Source organism: Dendropsophus ebraccatus, chromosome 9 (genome assembly GCF_027789765.1).
Source record: "Dendropsophus ebraccatus isolate aDenEbr1 chromosome 9, aDenEbr1.pat, whole genome shotgun sequence".
In the NCBI taxonomy this organism is placed as follows: Eukaryota; Metazoa; Chordata; class Amphibia; order Anura; family Hylidae; genus Dendropsophus; species Dendropsophus ebraccatus.
This window is the reverse complement of record NC_091462.1, coordinates 37,503,386-37,525,475: the sequence shown is the minus strand read 5'-3', so window position 1 is coordinate 37,525,475 and position 22,090 is coordinate 37,503,386. Positions and strand designations below refer to the sequence as shown.

The window sequence follows — 22,090 nt, the reverse complement described above, 5'->3', positions numbered from 1 at the left end:
CATTCTGCTTCACAGGCATAAACATGTGCCCCAACGCTGATATATTACAACTAGAGCAGACAAAAAGCTTAAAGGGAAACTATCAGCAGGTTAGATGAATCCAAGCTGCTGATAGCTCCCTATAGTGCACAGGGCGTGGAGGAGGGAGGTATGTGTCTTTCCTTCATCCTCGGCGCCATTCCCATTCAGTGTTAATGTAATCCTCTGTCATTAAAATGCACGGGAACGGTGCCGAGGATGAACGTAAGAGCCTTATCCTCATCCCCAGTGCCCCGTGTGCAATAAAGAGCTATCAGCAGGTTAGATTTGTCCAACCTGCTTAAAGTTCCCCTTTAAAGCAATTAAAGGAGTTATCCAGCCTTAGAAAACCATGGTTGCTTTCTTACAGATACAGCACCACCCTTGTCCTTAGTTTCCCTAGGTTGAACCTGCCTATTACCTAGGCTGTATCCCTGTTTTCCAGGCGTTACTTGGGCTGTCTTCACCTTTCCCACGGAACAGGAAGGCAGCGGGAATCAAAACCCGATAGTTCAAGTTCGAATGAACCTGAAAAATCCCGCTGTTCGATCATCTCGAGACAAGAGTCCATCGGGTCCAACCTAGGGAAACCCTACTGTGTTGATCCAGGGGAAGGCGGTAACTGCTATGAGGCAGATGACAATTGCCCAATCACAGGGAGAAAATTCAACTCCAATAGTAATCAGAATAATCCCTGATTGTCATTGGAGTCAGGAAGGAATGTTTATGATGTTTGTCCTGCTGACAGCGGTGGCCTAAGATCCCGACCACTGCTATCAGCTGGTTAGTGATGTGACTGGTGGTCGGGCATGGTAAATATAATTTTATTAGTTTAATGTTTTCCTCTGACACCTCACATGTCTCTGGGGTTCGGAATGTCCCCGGAGACATGTGTGACGTCAGAGGGCGACACAGCAATGCCGAGATGGTTCTCCTACTGCCCCTACACCCCTGAATGCCAAATTTTCTAATTAGGTATTTTGTAATTTTCCATTTTACTATGTATTTTATACAATAGTCCGGACATATTGCAGTTTTCATAAGCTAATACTTCTTGTACTTATCAGCATGCTCCTCCTTATCATCACATGCAGAATTAATATGAAAGGTGACAAACGTATATATGTAGATAGGCTCAAACCATTCACAATAGGTAATTGGCTCCAGTCAGTAGTTCTCATGTTCATGGAGCTTGCTGTAAGTGTATATGTAAGTGTTGTTGCAGTGTACCTCAAGTGTTATATATATACATATATATTTTTTGAATAGTTTTCTGAGTACCCCTTCTCCACGCTTTCCACTACATACAACTACACCATATGAGACGAGCTTTTCACTATGTTTCCAGTGGGAGCCCAGTGTAATGTAAGCCTATGGTGCTGCGTCTTACACTAGATACAGGAGCTATGGAGAATGGGCGCTAAAGAACCCTTTCCAGCACCAAATTCAAAATGTATGTATAGTAAAAAGAGGACTATTGTTACTGAATTACTGAACAATAGTAATTTTTCACAATACTGATTCCCACCACTGGAGGTGCTCTTTCAAAGCAGCTCAGGCAAGATGGCTGCCCCCATAATAATATAGTAAATGTTAAATAAATGTATACATATAGAAACAGGATAAAAAAGAAAGTGTTTCATTATCTGGTTGTAATATGTAACAAAATAAAAAAAAAATGAGATGACATATTCCCTTTAACAAAGGTTCCTTTGGGGAAAAGAACACTTATTCTCTGACAGTGCTGATATACTGTATGAGACCATGCAGAGTCTGCCCCTTCCAGATTATATGTTCACAGTATTTCCCTGCCTGTCCTTATGTCTCGGTCACATCTGCAGGCTCTCTCTATATCTTATGGTGCATTCACACAGACAAATTTATCTGATAGATTTTTTAAGCCAAAGCCAGGAACAGACTATAAACAGGGAACAGGTCATAAAGGAAAGACTGGGATTTCCCTTCTCTTCAAAACCATTTCTGTCTTTGAGCACTGATGCATTTATAACTGTGATCTGCAACTTGTGGCTTTCCAGCTGTTATAAGACTACAACACCCAGCATACTAAGAGTTGCCTTTCCACAATGGTTAGGGTGCTATTAGATGAAGCAATTTTTCATTTTCGCCAATTAACGATAAACAAACTACAAGCAAATAAGAGCTTTTTGGAACGTTTTGAAGTCATTCACCATAAGGGTATGTGCACACTATGGAACATGTGCCAAAATTGCAAGCGGGTTCTTACGGCGGACTCCTCTTGAAGTTCCACCTGTCCCAGAGGCTTAATGATACTCTGAAGCTCAATCTGCCGTCCGCCGGAGGGTGGATTGAGCTTCAAATTATCATTGAGCCTATGGGACAGGCAGAACTTAAAGTGTCACTGTTGTTTAAAAAATTTTAGCAGAAATCAATAGCACAGGCGATTTTAAGAAACTTTGTAATTGAGTTTATTAGCCGAAAAATGCATTTTTATCATGAAAAAGCAGTTTGAAGCTCTCCGCCCTGTCTTCATGGTTCTCTCTGGAGAGGGGAGGGGTGGAGGGAAATGAGGCACCAAAACAAAGAGTTAATTTACAGCTACATCACCGGGCTATCTCCTCTGAAGTCAGCACTGACCTCTCTGACTTCTGAAATGTTCTCTGCTCTCTGCTGGCGACTAATCTCCCTCCTCCCCTCTTCATAGATTAGACAGGGCCCAACTGATGTAAAAGAGTTGAGATTTCCTAATAATGAGCAGTGAATGAGTGAGAGGAGGAGGGGGGACCTGGGGAAAGTCTTTTTGAATGCAGATAATGGCATATTCGCCTAATAAACCCAATTACAAAGTTTCTTAAAATCGCCTGGACTATTGATTACTGCAAAAAAAAAATATATATTTTTTTTTTTTTTTTTTTTGATGATGATTAATTAATAATTTTTCGATCGTTGCCTGCAAACACATGGAACGATATAATGATATCACGAATTTGCACCCAATAATCACCCTGTGTAATAAGGCCCTTAGAGAGCCGCAACTTGTAGATCATAACAAGCCCCTAAATTGGTAGCGTTAGAATAGAGTGAAGCCTCCTGCACTTTGCTTGTTGGTGCATACCAATGACTGTGCTGAAAATGTAGGCACTAGTTAATGTGAGATGTACATGCTTCCTTCAGCTTCCCATTCATCCGCCTCTGAGGCTCCTAATGTCCTCATCATGCCATGAATCTGAATGAGAGAAATTAATTTTGTTTTGTGCTTATGACTTTGAATCCTATTAGCGGCATTTGTAATATGCATTTGTGTCACATTGCCGCTCGCCATAAGCCTCTTTTATTCTCCGCCAGCAATCTTTGTATTAGCCGGAGTAATGAAGAAAAAAGCTCAAAACTCTGTCTGAAAATTGCAGCGATTTGCTATGTGCTGAGACAGCCTGTTTGTCGTCTGAGCGGTTTTTACATTACACACATGGATTATGCCAATGTCAAATCATCATTCAGTTGTTCGGTTGGAGCAAGATTATTCATTTTTTGGTAAAATATTCCCGGATAGATCCACATACACCTAGACAACTCTACAAAACAGATTTGTTCTGGAGAAATAACAGAAATATATTATAGCTCTGCTGTCCTGAGATGGAGACGGCTCAAGGTTGCTGTTTTATTGGCATTCCTTATGGCTCTTAAGACCTTAGAGCGCGTTTTAGGCCAATAGTTTTTTTGTTTTCTCTCAATGTAGTACAAAACCTAAATAACAAAGCTTATAAAAAGTAACAAGCACATAAGCATGGAGTACCTGGAGACATGTGAGATAAGGGGCAGCTACTCTTCTGTACTGCCTGCCAATCCCATCAAAGAATATTACAGTCTCACTAAAGAGTGCTTCAAAATTTTTAGTAGTTTATAAGTTTGGATGCTATGCCTATACTCGCCACTAGGGGAGTTCGCTGAAGTTAAAGTGTCACTGTCACTTTAAAAAACTTTTAAAGAGATATGTCAAAAGTTTTGATTGGTTACTGGTTGCTAGGGCGAGGCAGGAGAAGTGCACAGCTAAACACTTCTCTCTTTGACTTGTTGCTGCTGGATATGGATTCTATATAAGTCTATGGAGCCCTATTTTCTAGGCAGGGAGATGCTTTCTTAACTGTGCACCTCTGCACCCTCTTCTTCAAAAGTTTTTTTTTTTGTTTTTTTTTTAAGTGACAGCGTCACTTTAATCAATGATGGGGGTATCCTGTATTTTTTTTTCTGTCTGGTGACAGGTGTCTGGTGTAAAGTGAAATTGTCTCAGTTGCCCCTAGCAACCAATCAGATTCCACCTTTCATTCCTCACAGACTCTTTGAAAAATGAAAGGTGGAATCTGATTGGTTGCTAGGGGCAACTGAGACAGTTTTAATTTTACACCAGTTTGATAAATCTCCCCCATTGTTTCTAGTTATGGCCTTTTGTCAGAGCATTGCATCCCACATGTCTGTGTAAAGGGTTAATATAATATAACTAAGCTGAAGTGGGACGCTTTATCACACACTGTGTAGGGCTATGTTCCCACAGGAGATTTAGTTGGCCGTTTAACAGCCGTCTTTTTGGACGACCGTCATTGTCATGCCAAAACACAGCTGTATTATGCAAATCACGGATGTAATTTGCATAATACGATTGTGTTGTGGCAGAAAAATGATGAAAGTTCAAAAAGACGGCTATTAAACGGCCAAATAAGGATGTTGTGCGAATACAGCCTATATCTTATGTTTTTCTTAGTAATATAGTGGTATCCAAGGCTGCAACTGGGGTGTGGGGTTCAAGGTACCCCTTATCTCCATCTTTAAAGCATTTCTGTCACTTTTTTTAAATGTCACACAGACCCCCATAGTAGAGTCTGTAGGGTAATAGTAGAGGGAGGATACATACCAGAAGGTCAACAATCCCAGGTAAAGGGTATACATAGTGGACAAGTACGTAACAACAACATTTTGACTCTCTTTTTTGACTCTTTTGACAACTTGCCACCCTTCCCTTCTACAAGCCATGAGGGGCAACAATCTATGGGATCGCCTATCCTACCTAGTCGGCTTTCTTGTCTTAAAATAAAGGATCTGAATAAACACAGGCCCTCATGTGGTGGTTTTACTTCTCTCTATGGATGTCCCTGAAAAGGGAGGTTTGAAAATAGTGTGAGCCCTCAGAAACTGGACATAATACCATTGTACCACATATTCCATGCATATATGTAACTCGCCAATGGGCTGTGGGCTTCCTGTGTCACCCCCTCACTCTATGTGCGATTTTGTGCTTTAGACAGTGTCACCTAGGCGGGGCTTCATGGCAGTTGGGCCCCATCTCCTCAGGGGACCAACAGCCGTGAAACCCCGCCTTGATGACACTGTTCAACAATAAAATGAAGTGATTTAGAGCAGAAAGACGACACAGGCACATGTTATACAGGTGTATATCAAATGTGCAGCATCTCACCTTGTGGATGGTGCGGAAAAGCGCACATAGAATAAGGAGGGATGACCATATCACTTTAATATGATCAGTTCTCCTCTACTCTAATGAAGAAATAGACAATCTGTCCCTAGGTCATATCTTACGCCATACCTATCTTATAATTTAGCAGTTTCCCAATTGTTGCACCTTTCTTAAACTGCTCGAAATCTTTTTCTTAAGTTGTAAATTAGAATTTCAGACACGGAACGATTTCCCATTTTCACAACTAAAGAGTTCATTTCCCGTAATGACCTAAATACTATTTAAGCATTTTACTAATAATTTAAACAAAGTATCTAGAAACTGAAGGTTCAGTTCTCTATACATCATAGCTATTATGTCCGCCACTGACGTGTACTTACATATATCAGTTTTATACTAGACTCGCCCTGTATTCCTTTGACATAAATGCTGGTAATCCCCGCTTGCTGCCAGGGAGCCTTGTAATTTTCTGTGATTCATATTGTACACTACCTCAGTCATCAATCTATAATATATATATATATATATATATATATATATATATATATATATATTAGGGCACCAAGTAATTTCTCTCTCCTTTTTTTTAAGCCTGATCTCAATGGTTGTCTTTTTCAGTCCAATTTCGTCTAAAATAGCCTGTTTATTTGACTTTTTCTGCTTAAAATATCCGCTTAAATTCCTGTTCTCGCTGCCATTAATATCCCATGTCAGGATGACTTAATTCAAGTCATTTGGTATCAATCATGAAAAGTTTAAATAGATTTGATGCATCCCAGGAGTCCCGGTGCGGTAAACACACGAGGCAGACAAGGATACTGAATGTAAAACCTTTCTGAGGAATCTAAAGAGAATTCCAGTGGATTTAACCACAGCCTGTCATGGAAAGCTCATAGACGTAACCTGGTATGCATAGTCCAAAGGAGTAGAAAAGTAACTGATAATTCTGGGTATATATTTTATCATAGAACTCTATTATATAGATTACATTGAAAAATATGTTTCATACGTTAAATATATGTTTGTGTGAATAATGACATTGTCATTGAAGCAATGTTGGGAAAATAATCAGGTTGTTTCATATAAAACTACCTATAAAAAAGCTGATTCCCATCTTTGGAGTATATCGTCCATTAAACAAGGCAACAATCTCACCTAGAGTACCACACTTTTCTCCCCGCACAGGGCAGCATAGGAGCAGGGGCAGGATTTGGGCGTATATATGCAGCCAAGTTTTCCCCAGTTAGGAAAGTTTGTCTCAGACAGCAAAAAGACTAGAAATACCATGAACCCTTTGAGTAAATCCCTTAAAGGGGTAAAAAATAAAAATAAACATGCTGCAGAAGTATAAATCATTGCTTACCATTGCTTACCTTATCAGCCCCAGTTCTGAAACCACCAACAATCTATTTGTGGGGTCTTTTCTGCTGGTAGTTCCTGGTTGAGCAGTTGCTCAGTACTACAAATCCCAGAATGCATTGCTTTCCCTCAACTCTTCATCACAGTCCTCCCTCTCTGCCTACTAGCCTCCCACAGCACTCCTGCTAGTTCCCAGCCGAAAGCTTTTGCAGATCTCATTATTTCACTGAAAACTACTGCACAATCAGTAAGGTTGCAGCACCTGCTGTATTTGCTTCCTGCCTGCTTTTCTGTAGAATCATTCATCACAAGGCAGCATGCTGTAAACAGACCAACCTCTCCTTTTATGAACCAAAACAGAGGAGCAGCTCCCATTCTGATTTACTCGAGTCATCCTTGTACTACAAGGGTAATATTCATCCGATTGGCCACCATATAATACTGAATTTCCTGTCTGTTTGTGGCTTCACTTGGTGGGTCGCTGCTTGTACAGATAATGCAGAAAAAAATAAACCATAGCTGTGCTGTACCTATGCCTGAGTGCTGTGCTATTCTACCAGTGAAACAGTTATGCTCCCGACGTCTTTCTTTGATTTTGTTTCACCAAGGAGTTAGTGCAACTATCTTCAGTCACCCCGGTTTATAGAAGTGCTCACATCCTATTTTTATTCACCTTTTATACTCTTTCAAAGTATTTTAAGGCAAATGTATTGTAATGCCTGTTCTAACCCAGTATGGAAAAGATACTGGGAACGTAGGTGGATTTATTTTTTTATTTTTTTGCAACGTTGGGCAATGGTTGGTTACAGATTCCAAAGGTGCCGAAGTTTAATAAAAATATCAGTAGAGTCACATGACTTCCTTCTATGGAGGTGTAAAATAAAAGACGTGTATGTTATGTATCTACCATCACATTCGCGCATGTTCACAGATCTTTACTCCTCAGGGTAGCAGAGCAGCAGTGAATGTTTTCCAGGCTGCCTTCTGATACATTATTGTTCAGTTTTTCTCTGTGCCTTAGTGAGACAGGAGCACACATTGTGATCAGGCACAATGCCCATTAGACAGATGGGCATGAGCACAGGCAGCCAGCAGCCCATTTATGTGTGAATGTTAAGGGCAAGATTCCCAGCTACATGAATCCTAATGGCTCCCCATTGTGTTTACAAGCCTATGGTTCAGGAAAAATGCCATCACTAAAATCCATTCCAAGTCTTGTTAACTGTTTAAGGAGGAATATAAATTTCATAGCTTCGGGGAAGAGGTTGGCTGGGATGTTATTATTATAACACACCATGATATTGGTATAGTGACATGCTTCTGTGGGCCATGATGATCTAACAAAGTCGGAACTTGTGTTATGGTGAGATGGCTTCCAAATGCATTGCGGAAAGTCAATGGATCACATTGTGAGGGTTTATTCGCAAAAGAAAATATTTTAAAATCATGTATATTGTAAAGGCTTGTGTTGTTTCAAGTTACAAGTTACCACTGCAAATTTCATTTATATATTTATATATATAATTTTTTATTTTTTTTTTAGGCCATAACTATATTCCACACCATAAGATGATATTGTTATTCTTCTTATGTTATCTGTGAAATTAGACTTGCCCCTTAGAATTATGCATCCTAAATAAGAGTAAAAGACCTAATTTAAAGTTTTCTGCAAAAACAAAAAAATAGCCATAGGCTATGTTTCCACTTCAAGAACATATCGGGGGAATGCAGCCATCTTGTTAAACAAATGGATGCTAATAAAGAACATGATCTTTATAAGCGGATGTCTATTCAATACGGCAGCTGCAACCCCCCAATATGTTCCCGAAGCGGAAACTTAGCCATACTCACCTTTTCAACCCCATGGTGCTTCTGGTTAGAGAGAGCCTTGTCCTTGACTGTCACCTTGTTCACATCTCACCCTCCAGTTGGCCTCTTCTCTATATTACTACTTTATAAATGCTAAAATGAAGAAAAAAAAAGCAGTCTGGAATTTTTTTCTGTGTAAAGTTTATCACTATACCTTAAAAATGTAGTCACCTAAAACGTTCAATACAAACTTAAAGTGGATAGATAGAACAAAAGGTTTGGACTATCTAGCTGAGAGCTAGTGAGAGCTAATGCAATGACGAAAATAAGTGCAGCTCTAGAAGAGTCCGTTGAACTTCTTGATAAAGAGTTCAGACCCTACTAATATTTCTCTTTGAGTTTGGCTCCTGTAAACGGAATCAAAGCAGTGGGTAGCAACCAAAGCGATGGTGGAAATAGAATTGAGAACCTATAAAGGACAAACCAGTATAGTATCTACGAGAAGAGTATAGATTTAGGAATCATATTGCTGTATAAGTCTGATTATCTAAAGGGCAAATAGGAAAAACTCCATAGTGCACAACCACCCAGATACCAGGACAAATGCAGGAGCAGAGCACTCTGGTAGTCATTAAGCTACTGTTTTTAATGTTTTATTACATTGTAGCTAGAGCATTTTAATGTTTCACAAGTCTTCCTTCTTACGAAAGAAGAGAAATGAGGAACTCAATGTAATAACCACCACAGGAGCTTTTAAACAAGCATTTTAGTGGTGTTTTTTTTCCCACTTTTATGTTATGTTTTGCCTGGCTTTTTTAAAGCGACTCTGTACCCACACTCTGACCCTCCTCTAACTGCTTGTACCTTCGGATAGCTGCTTTTAATCCAAGATCTGTCCTGGGGTCCGTTCGGCGGGTGATGCAGTTATTGTCCTAAAAAAACAATTTAAAACTTGCAGCCCTGTGTCAAATTGGTGGGGCTTGGAGTACCCATGTCCTAGGATTGTGACACCCCTCCTCCCCGCCCTCTTCATCATTAAGAATGCCCCCGGGCAGGATTTTTCCTATTTATCTGAACACTGCCCATGGGCCTTAATGATCCAGCACATGTGCAGTGTTCACACAGGTGATGAATAAGAGAAATTGTTCTAGGGGCATTCCTAATAATGAGGAGGGAGGGGAGGAGGGACGGAGGGGTGTCGCAATCCTAAGGCATGGGTACTCTAGGCCACGCCAATTTGACACAGGGCTGCAAATTTAAAAGTTGTTTTTTGGGACAATAACTGCATCATCTGCCTAATGGACCCCAGGACAGATCTTGGATTAAAAGCAGCTATCTGAAGATACAAGCGGTTTTGGGGGGGGTCAGATTGTGGGTACAGAGTCACTTTAAACCTTATACCCTAATAATAAAACAGCAGAAAAAAAATACCACCCTACACCACCCCGATACATTGCTGCCTTTATATAAAACATGAAGAACATCTTTTTCTCTTTTCTCCGTTTCACCTGGTGTCCTTCTGGTGTCCTGCCTGGTGTCCTTCTGGTGTCCTGCTGAATGTAGCCTCTGCCACTTCTGAGACAAACCCGTCTTGGCAGTGACAGTTTGTTCAGCTATTCACTGACTGTGGCGTGACAGCGATGCGGCCAGTGATTGGCTGAGTAGGCAGTGACTGCTGAGATAAACATATGCAAAAAAAGTGGTGTTGGTCAGCTCACCTTAAACAATTCTTGATAGCAAACAAAACTTCTTAGGAGGGTGCACGGACTCTGGCAGGGACTAAGTGCCTGGTACATGAGATGTATAGAGCGAAAATGGATAATACAGCACTCTGTGATGCAGTCCTGTAAAAGGTAACTTTTAGTACCGTACAAGCTAAAAGTTTCATATCAAACACGTTTTGCGCAGGTGCACTTAATCATGGTTCATGACTAAGCGCACCTGTGTTAAACGCATTGGTACAATACGCAACTATGGCTTGTATGGTATTAAAAATTTAGTTTTACACAGGACTGCATCTCAGGGTGCTCTTACTAGCCTTATTTTTTCACTCTATACTGCTGAGATAAGTGCACCTTGAAGTGGCAGTGGTTGTGATCAGTGGGGGACCTGGAGACACCAATGGAGGACAGCAGGAGAGCATAGAGAGGTAAGAATAAGATGTTTGTTTTAGGGCAGTAACCTGTAAAAAGTGCCGGATAAGCTAACACAACACTTTGGTGTGTTTTACACATTTTTTAGACACTCATTTAAAGAGGCATGACTTACAGGAAAGTGGGCTTAGCTTCACTGAAAGGGGGAGCAGCTTAATTACCACACTACATGCAACATATGTGGCAAAATTTCAGCATAGAATTTTGGCAAAAAAAAACAAAGCAATGACAAAAGCCAAGTAATGAAAGGTGCAAACTTGGACTAGACAGTTGCACCAAATTTTCAGTCAGCTTTAGACTTCTTCTAAGACTTCTTACAATCAATTTTCATCTTCCCCGTTGTTTGTAGTGCATTGAATATTTTACAATATTTGAGCATGAACCATCTGGCTGTAACATAATAAAACACAAAAGAAACAAATGCAGAATAAAAACTCTGGGTAAAGAAAACCTGATGACATTGTATCCTTTTTTTCCATATTTTTTGTATTACATTGTTACGTGATCTCATGTGATGGGTACTTTACTTGTTTCACATATTTACAAAAAAAAAAAAACTTTTGCGCAAATTGAATAAAACTTTATTCTCCAATACCAGATTTCCAATACCCGTAACCATTTATATCAATGGAAAAAAATATGTTGAACAGAGACATAGCAATCCCCATAGCCACCCCACTACGTTCTCCCTCAATAACACATAAGTGTAAGATTGAAGAGTACTGACGTCTTTACGTATTCTTTTACATAGCTACAAATCATCATTAAATCACATCATCATAATCCGATGTTTTAATATAAACCACAACAAGAAAGCTTTACGGAAAATATCTGTTTTTTTATCGGTAGGGCTTCACGCAGGTTGAGACTTCCACTACAATTGCTTGTTTACACGGCTAGACACAGGGCACAGGAGACATACTTTGCGCCACCATATTAGTCATTTTTGTATGAAGTGAGACTGTTCAGGGGCTGCTTGCAATTTGGTACAAATGAGCCATGCTCATTTTAGATGTCAGAGGCCGCCAGATGGGCTTGACAAATGTGATACTTGCACAGGTTCACTGGCTGTAGTGTAAACCAATTCAGAGAGGAGAATAGCTGCTCAAGAACCCTTAAAGTATCCTGCGACTTAAAAGCATACACGTTGTCATCGCGCTATCATTTAATATATAGATGGACCCTGCACCGGTATCATATATACATGTTAAATTGCACAGTTCTTCTCTGTTACAGATGAATAAGCAAAAGTGAATTTCCTTTGAAGTTTGTAAGCTTTACGTCTGGAGAAAATAGGCTTTCTATTAGGATTTGATCAACCTTGACTCTTTTTACATGTCGTGTTATTACAGTTTCTTTAGTTTACAGTCTAATGTACAGAATCAATTTCCATTGCCATGGTGGTCAGCAGGTATGCGAGACATTGAAGCTCAAATATGGTAATGGAAACTAAAGTGATAATAAATTACAAATGCTTAGAATGGCAATAGGTTAAAATATAAATAGCAAACGTTATACAATAAAAGACCTCATGCAAACCAGTGTGATACAAATTTATAATATAGCTACTTAAAGGGGTTGTCGTATGAAGCAAAATTTGTAAAATCAGATGTTTTATGAACATTTCTCTATATATAATGTAGTATTATATGTGCTGTTGTTAAGTAACTTACATCCCTGTACTGTTTTCTCCCCCATGATCTGATCACTCCCTGGTTTCCTCTCTGAACTGTGCAACAGCACAAAAACTTTCCCATAATCCCATTTGCTTGCAGGCGCAATGAAGACCAATTGCCAGTTGCAGACCGCAGTTAAACTAGGCTTCTCTGACCGCCTTAGTGGGTCATACCAAGAAGCTATACTATATGGTATATGTTTTTGTGTATAGCATCCATTGGCTGATTATTGTAATATGTAAACTTTTGGACTGACAGTTTTCACTGTCACACTTTTGTATAGTTCCCTGAATGCAAAACTAATCAATTTTACAAATAGTCTTTATTAAAATAGTCATCCAGTTTAGCTACTGTTAAGAGAAAGATGAGATAAATCAGTTAGCTGGACCTTTTTTCAGAGTTAGAAATAGCAGCATGGAGGGGGTTTACACACCAGCTCAATTTGAGGACAGGTTGGTTGAGGATTCTTGGAGGACAACTCATACAGCCATTATAGAGAGGGGAGAGCATATACAAGGGGAGACTTATTTAGGCTTTGTACAACTGTAGAGAAAAACAGAGCTCACATGACAAACTGTAGAGTTAGTAGAGAAACAAGTTGGCAATATTTTAAATGTATAGGGGGAATATTTTGCAGGGTTTTTTTTACCATAAAAGTACAAAGAAAGAATTAAAAAAAATTAAAAAAAAACTTTTCAAAGCTCTCCATTGCCTTTATCTCTGCCAACATACACAATGAGGTTGACTGAACAGGATTGTTACTTTTATTGAGAGCGTGAGATTAGGGTACTAGACATGATGGAACTGGAAGCCGTTTATGTCATGTAGGGGTGGGGGATAAATTGGGATGAATTAGAAAAAAACAATGGCAGACCCAATGATGGACCCATCAAACGAAGGTACGAAGACACCATAAACATCAAATTTTTTGAGGATGTGTGCAGGAACATAATGGGGACACAACAGCCTTTTACATTATAGGTTTTAGATCTTTATATGTATATTCACATATTGTTGGTTTCTACAGCCGTGTTTTTCCAGCAGTAATTAATTTGCCGCCCTCTTATACTCCGAGAACAATCTAATGTATGTATTAATAAGCGACTGTGCCAAGTTAGTTTAGCTTAAAGCTGTAGTCATACATTTACTGGTATTCCTGCTAATTTCTTCATTATCCTCGCTTGATCAATTCTGGGTATAAACAGTAATTAATGTTCTATCCATATTATATGGAAACCACCTATGTACCACACTTGGATCGTGTCCCAGAATTATTTATTTTCTCAGATGCTCTTGTTTCCACTCACATTGGAGTTTCATGCTGAATGCCAGTGGCATCTTATGTAGAATAGGAGGAGGAGGCAGACGCTACAGATAATCAACGTCTCATATAGGGACATGCCTTGTACATCTGCAAATTCTCTATTTTATAGGATTGATTTTATACTTTTCTTAAACTGAGACTCAATGATAATTTGGTCATACGCTGATCAGCCACAGCATTAAAACCACTGACAGGTAAAGTAAATAACACGGATCACAAATTACCAAAAGAGTAAGGGCTTATTCCCACATCCTGTGCGGCTGCTTCATTACAGTGCCACAGAGATTTAAACACTTTCCCTGATATTGATCGATCATGCTGGAGTAGGAAACACTCCACTACAGGCATGGAATACAGGATGTGGAAATAAGCCCTAACTACTGGCTATGATAAAAAGGGGTCGCAATGCTTGGTCCGTATTGGGTTCCATAGTCAGAGACTGGTGAGAGTGCCCATACTAAGTACTGTCCAACAATAAAAGTACCTAAATTGGACACATGAGTATCAGAAGTGGTCCCTAAAGCAGTGAAATAAGGGGGCCTGGTCTGATGAACCATATTTTCTTTTGCATCATGTGGATGGCCAGGTGTATGTATGTCACTTACCTGGGATAGAGATGGCACCAGCATGCACTATGGGAAGAAGGCAAACAGATGGAGGCAATGGGATGCTCTGGGCAATGGTCTGCTATGAAAATCTGTGGCATTCATGTGGATGTTACATTGGCATGTATCATATACCTAAAAATTGCATAGACTCTTCATTGCAACATTCTTCCGTCTTTCAGCTGGATAATGCAACTTGCCAAAAATAGTTTAGAAAAAGTTTAGGTGCTCACTTGGCCTCCAATTTACCCAATTCTGCTGCTAACTCCATGGTACCTGATGCCACAGGATGCCTCCAGAGCTTTTGTGTAATTCAAGCCTTGTCAGATCAGAGATGGCACAATGGAGACCAACAGAATTTTAAGTTATTTAAAGGATAAGTCCGTCCATTTTTAAAATCCAGTGCAGGGTGGACAAGTATGAACTTACCTCTCCTTGTGTTTGCAGTGAGCAGCGGGACCGGCCTTGGGACCTCCACCAGCCTCCGGGATCGCCGTTGCTGACATGTCCAAACCCAGCTGATGGACTGGCCACTCAGCCAGTCAGTGACTGGGGTGGGAAACCGTTCCACTCACTGATTGGCTGAACAACTAGTCCATCAGCCAGGACAAGCATTTTCCCCTGAGTCGTGATGTCATCACAACTTGTGGAAAAATGACAAATGACTTCAGGCAGGGGTTCCGAGGCCTGTCCCGTGGGCACAGGGAGAGGTAAGTTCATATTCCTGATCCAACTCCCCCCTTGCCCCTGCTGGCTGCCAGATTTTAAAGATGGTTGGACTACTCCTTTAATAAAAGAAGAAATATATAATCTATAAAGTATTATTATTATTATTATTATTATTATTATTATTATTATTATTGCGTTTATGGAATGTGATTCTTTTGTGCTTTCCACTATTTCCAAAGGAAAAACAGCACAGTGTGTAGTGCTATATTGTTTTCATCAAAATTACTAAAACCCTATTAGTAATTAATGGGAATTCACTGGTATCATGTAAAATGGATCAGGCATAGCTCCATTCTAAACAGGAGTCAGGATGTTAGTGTGAACAAAGCTTTAAAAGGTTTGGATAAGCCACCTGTTGGACTGAACAACTATATGAGGCCCAGGGCCCAACCAGAGAACAAATACATAAAAGCAAAGGAAGGAGACAAAAATAAAAATACGGTAATAAATAGAATAAAGTAATAAGAGCACATTTATAAATGTTTGTATGTGTATCAGTGTGATTATCCATCTAGCTTAAACTGCACACAACTATGTAAATCTATGGTTATAGAGGAGCACTAAAACCTTTATCCCACAATTCCCAGTTTTATCAGATCTGTCTCGGCTGAAACCCTTTCTTTTAATTACACCGCAAGTGATTGTAAATCATTAGTTTTAAACCACCACTTACAATTAACATCTCCATACGTCATTCTCTGCCCTTTTCTTGCTATTATTAGACTTGCAAATTATCACCAATGGAATACCCCGAGCCAGGTGATATAAAAGTGCAAGTGACAAATTGCCTTTGCTTTGTAAAAGTTCAGATAATTGATTTTGTAAAATAGGAACCACAAAACTTCAAATGAGTCTATCTAAGCTCCTTGTATTGTGATTAATGAAATGTAAAACACTATAGGTGAGATTTACTATAGTGGGGATTTTTACTTTTTACGAGTATAAACTTGGGGTAATGTATAGTAAACAGTGTTTGACTGGACTTTGATGGTTTTAAATGCATTGTTTGGTTTAAAATACTGCGGCCAGATGTTACTTTAAAGTCTATAGCAAATTATCAAAAAGTTTATATAGCAATTCATATGTGGCATTTTGGGATTGCTAACTTTTTATTTTAAAACAAATCCTGTTTTGGGTATGGTGTTTTTCTTTCTGCCTTTCCTATATGATTCTCTTTACAAAATATGCAGTCTATTAAAAAAATACCAAAATTGTTTGAAAAAGTTGCAAAATTGAATTAAAAAGAAATTTAAAAGTCCCATCTGCCCCAAAATGGTACCGACAAAAACTAGATGCGACCACGCACACCTTTGTGGTAAAAAAAAAAAGGTGACAATATGACCATTCAAAGCATTTTTATTTATTTTTTTTAAGTTTTATTTTAAGTAAAACATAACAGAGATCATATTAACTGGGAATTGTAACCATACTGACCTGAGGAATAAAGACAAATTGTCAGTCTTAGGCTATGTTCACACAATGTTTTTTCAGCTCCGTTTAAAATGACGTCCAGTATTTTGAGTCTAAAATAACGGACGTCATTTAGCAGCCTGCCCTCCCCTTAGTGCAATGACTGGTGTTGCCTTTGGATGTGTCGTAATTGAAAAGTCTATTGAATTTAATAGTAAAAACGGAGAAAGAACAGCGTAAAAAGAAAAACTGTGTGTGAACTACTAATAAAAAACGTCCGCTGTTTGCAAATGACGTCCGAAAATAATGATCATGTTCATTATTTTGCCATCTGCGGTAAAAACTTCAGTTTTTCAATACACTGTGTGCATTGGACATCCGCCTTCCCATTGACATCAATGCATTGCCATTGCAGTCAGTTAAAACGGACGCTTTTTAAAATATGGAAATAAGCTGCCTTTTCAATATTTTGACGTTGTGTGAACACCGCCTTACCATAAAATACACAGAATAGAAACAAAACATTGCATTTTTTTTACTTTTTTACCCCAAAAAGATCTTTTGTTGTTGTGACATAGTACATTTTATGGTAAAATAGAAGGTTTTATTACAAAGTATATTTGGCCCCTCAAAAAAACAACCCTGATTTGGCTCTGTAGATAGAAGAGTGAATGAAGAGTTATGGTTTGGGGGAAAATGTAAAAATGAAAAACAGCTTGCTATTAAGGGGTCAATTTGATTTAAATTAATTTCAATACCAGTGGCTGAAGAAGTTGGATGCAGCTTATGGCTCTATCCATGTTTTCCAGAACTCCCTAGGGCTGCATCCAACTTCTCCAGCCACAGGTATTCAAATGACGAATGATCGGACTCAACATTTAGGCTTTGGACTCGACATGGTAAGAGAGTCATCTATTAGTAATGAAAGCCACAAATAATGTTCATAATTGTTATTTGTGGTCGTCATTATTAATAGACGGGCAACTTTTGGCGCTAAAATGATGGCCCTCAAGAAACACAGATGTCATTTTCCCCGTTGTGGGTACATATAGGGAACCATATAGTCCCAGAATACTATAATTCTTCTTCATGAAGAGCAAGTTAGTTTTTCGTTAAGTTGCCCCTTAATATGTGATAATGACAACTACTGCATATAAAATCTATTGTAGTCATCAATAACCTCTGTTTGACGTGTTTATGTTTTGGCGTTGGGTATAGTTCATTTTTCCGGCAATGTGTGAGTTAACCACTTTACAATTTTCTAAAGAAGAATGACAATTTCTTTTCTCGTCCACAGGGAGGGCGGTATGTTACATTAAAGCCAAAATCTGATCCATCTTGATAAATTGTCATGATAACATTGTCAGGTGCAAGTGGCAAACAAATCTTGTAACATCACATCCTATAACAATTTCTATTTTTACATCTCTGATCCCATTAACCTGCCCGTGTTCTGTGTTTTTCAGGAGACGAAATGAGTTTTTTGAACTGGTCAGTAAAGGAGAATACAACTGGAATGTTAAAACTCACAGAACCATATTCAGGTAGGGAAATGCTGACTTGCTGAGTTATATTTTAATTAAATTATTTATTATTATTATTATTATTATTGCACAATTTGAATTTTTTTACATTTGTACATTAAAAAATATTTTAAATTATATGAAGTTAATAAAAATTCAGTATTAGGGGAACCAAAAATCTGATCAAATTCAGCATGTTCTGTGACCTAGTCAGAATTTTAAAGCCATATACCTTGTATTTCTATAAGGATCATGTGATTGACAAATTGTGAATGATATTGTAATATAATGTTATAAACAGATGGAATATGTATTGATCATGACAAGCTATGTACACAGCCATGGATTATGTTAGTGCTATACAAATAATGGGGGGGGGGAATTAAAATTATATTGTTATATCTTACTGGTATGTCCAGTCTAAAGAATATTATCCTATATGTAACTTGCTATTTATGCCCTACATAAGACCCTAAATATCATCAATAACAGAGACTAGCCAGTCTCCGAGGTACATTCCAGTTCTTGATTCTCTCTTTCCATGTTTTATTTTTACTTATTTTCTCAATGCATTGTAGGCTGCTATGTGCAAATACAGCCTATTTATTTCGGTTCTATCAAATACTATATTCAGCCCAATAAAGCAGTACCAGCATAGTATGTTTGCTTTGATCTTCCCCTCTCTTTCAGATCAATGCTGATGACAGCATGTGACCTTGGAGCTGCAACCAAACCATGGGAGATCTCAAGACAGGCAAGTGTTGATTTATTGCTGGGTAGGGGAGGAACATGCTGATGGGACAATATTACAAGGGCTCCAATGACTTACACAATATCACCATAAAAATATAACCCTTGTGGTTCTGTTCATCGGAAGGATGGAAGACTCTAAGGATTTGCAGTAGTAGCCTTTTTTTTAACCATAGGTAACTGAATAGTTTTACCTCTTTGTTGCACATTCTGCTCCATCTACCTACTGTGCACTTTTTATAACTGTTTTACACATTAATAGACATGAGTGCAAGTGTTATATTGTCAGACCATGCCACTTGCTTATGGTGAAACACTTGCTGTTCATTCCCGTCAGCATGGGGAGACGTCATGCCTAGGTTCTTTTTACTTTTTTGTTATTTGGCTTAGACGATAATGCTCCCATTGATGCAGATAACAGTATGGACTTGTATGTATGCAGAGTCTGGTTTGCATGAAAGAATAACACTAATGTAGGGAATTGAACTCCAGACATTGCTTGAATGCCAACTAGGAACCATTGGGGGGATCATCTGCCATACATTACCATAAGAAAAGCCCAGACTACCATGCCATTCTATTTGGTTGATCATACTCATAGCTACGAGTGCAATAAAGCTATTTTGCCATATATCAGCTGTATATGTAGAGTTAGGATGGGGTATAGACCTCAATAGTCATGTTTTCATAAAATAATAATTTAATTTTTTTTAAATACAAGTATTTATCAATATTATAGTTATAATGATAATATTTATACAATTATGCCCATTGCCTAGAAGTATAAACATTGCTAAGGTGAACATAAGGCAACTCCCCACAACAATTTGATGGATCCAACCATGCATGGCTCTAAGGCCCTATTACATGGAGCAATAAGTGGCCGAATCAGGCTATCGCTCCGTGTAATAAAGAGTACGATCAGCCTATTTCACTCACAGATTATCTGAAAGATTTTTTTGAGCCAAAGCCAGGAATGGATTTGAAAAGAGGAGAAATCTCAGTCTTTCCTTTATTACCTGTTCTCTGTTTCTAGTCCATTCCTTGGCTCAAAAAAAATCTGTCAGATAATCTGTTGGTCTAAGGGCCCTAAGAGTTGGTCTTCTGCTGATTGTTGTCGCTACGTGTAATAGGTAGCACGGCCGAGGGTTGAGGATTGTGTGCATAAAATAATACAGCTATTACCTACCAATTCAGGCTCCCCAGGTGTCCTACAGCCTTGTCTGTGGGATTCCCCGGTCACCGCTGCTACATCCCTCACTTCTGGTCCTGTACCTAAAGTGACAAGCCACTCAGCCAATCACTGGCCAAGACAGGACAGCACCATGGCCTGTGATTGGCTGAGTGGCCTGTTACTTCAGAGACTGGACCACAAGTGAGACTGGGGAATCCCACAGGTAAGGCTATAGGACACTGTGCAATGTGATCAAGCTAGTATATATCTCTATTATTTTACACCAAAGCAAGGGATGTATGGAGAGCCCTTGCTGCTCGATAATCGGGCCATGTAATGGGCTCTGTAACAGGCACCAGTCTAGCAGATCGGCACTCACTTATCAGGAATATCGGGCCATATAATACAGCCCTTATTGTGATCAGATCATATCAAACTCATATCATTGATTTTTTTTGACTATGTCACAAAAGTGCTGGATGAAGGTGGTGCCGTGGATATCATGGACTTCAGCAAAGCCTTTGATACCGTTCCCTGACAATGAGCTAATAGAGAAGTTAGTGAGAATTGGGATCAATCCCTGGATAGTTCAGTTGGTTTGTGGTTGGCTGAAGAATAGATATCAGAGCAGAGAGTTGTTAATGGTGTATATTCCGAGCAGAGACTGCTTTCAAGTGGTGGCCACAAGGGTCTGTTCTGGGTCCTGTTTTTTTTTTAAATGTTTGTAAGTGACATAGGAGAAGGTTTGGTAGATAAGGTTTCCTGATGAGACAAAAGTGTGCAATAGGGTTGATATTCCTGGTGGTGTCAGTAATATGGAAAATGATTTAGCTTTATTAAATAGCGTGGTCAAAACAATGGAAACTATAGTTCAACGTTTGTTGGGGAGAAGGAATCCGCTATCCGAGTATTATATTGGCAGTTGTCAGGGTTGGGACAGAAGACACTAGACAAGTGCTGCCCTAGCACTGGTGCCCACCCCAGCTGTCCCTACCTGCTTGCCCCGACTGCCCTAGGCGACAGCGGACAACTTGGCGGCGTTCCCTAACTTATGCAAAGTGCGACACAAAAACAAAGACCACACGAACAAACACAGAAAAGGGATGGTCAGAGGTCCGAGTCAGAAAACAGCCGGTCAGCGAAGTACAAAAATAGGATTCAGAGAATAGTCAAAGTCCAAGCTGAAATCTAATAACCAAACTCAGTCAGAACAATTGCTCGGTCAAGGAAACACTCACGAGTGAGGCTCTATAGCCTCTATCTGGGATAGGGGATGATACTTATAGGGGCTGGGCTCCTAATCCCAGGATAACAGGACTATCTGATTAGCAGTGTTAACTGTCAATCTCCCTTTGATTACACAGCTGTGCCGCTCAGCCAGAGAGGCAGGGAAGCCCTGGCTGCAGCAGATAACTAGAAAAGAGCTGACACGCCCCTCAGCAACCTGGCCTGCCGCTAGGGACACCGGCGGCGCGCCCTCAGCAGCCGGCCAGGCTGTTCGCCAAGGACGCTGTCGGCACTGTCAGAGCAGAGAGCAGAGAGCGCAGCTCGGCCGCTGACAGCAGTTCTATGTTGGCAAAGACTTTAAAAGAGAAGGAATTAGGGGTAGTGATTCCTAAGCATGTCCCCTTAATGAATGCAGTGCAAATGTTCAGCCATCACTCCACTATTTAAATAACTTCTGATAATTGATAAGCTGAGAATGTATGGATCACTGGCCATGCATGTGTTCTGACCGTACATATGTATTACCGCTCTATACACCCGGAGGACATTTGACCTCTAAGTTGATGAGGGTACCAGTGGACTTTTGACACTGGAATAACCCCTTTTAATTCCCCTGGTTTGGTGCTATAGATATATTGACCATTTGCTGTGGTGTTTCTCCACTGTTTACAGCTGATCACTGGTGAAGACTGATTACTGGGGTGATCAACGTACCATAAGGGGACGCCTCTAAAAAGTTAGATTATGTCATGTCATTAGTTAGATTATGTCATGTCATTATGTTATGTGTAGATCATGTCTTCTGACTTCTTGCTGATTTAGAGAATGACTGTGTGTGTATGTATAATAAAATATTGTGAAATAATCCTGGTGTTTGTCGCTTTCTC

At 39.5% G+C, this 22,090-nt stretch overlaps 1 protein-coding gene across 3 annotated transcripts in view; it reads left to right on the top strand.

Moving 5' to 3' along the window:
- Window positions 1–22,090, top strand: part of PDE11A (phosphodiesterase 11A) — a 398,617-nt gene that overhangs the window by 351,692 nt on the left and 24,835 nt on the right. For all 3 annotated transcript variants that reach the window (XM_069985174.1, XM_069985175.1, XM_069985176.1), the window contains 2 exons: window positions 17,996–18,073; window positions 18,743–18,806. In XM_069985174.1, the coding sequence (XP_069841275.1) occupies window positions 17,996–18,073; window positions 18,743–18,806 (142 nt within the window). The remainder of the gene's footprint in view (window positions 1–17,995; window positions 18,074–18,742; window positions 18,807–22,090) is intronic.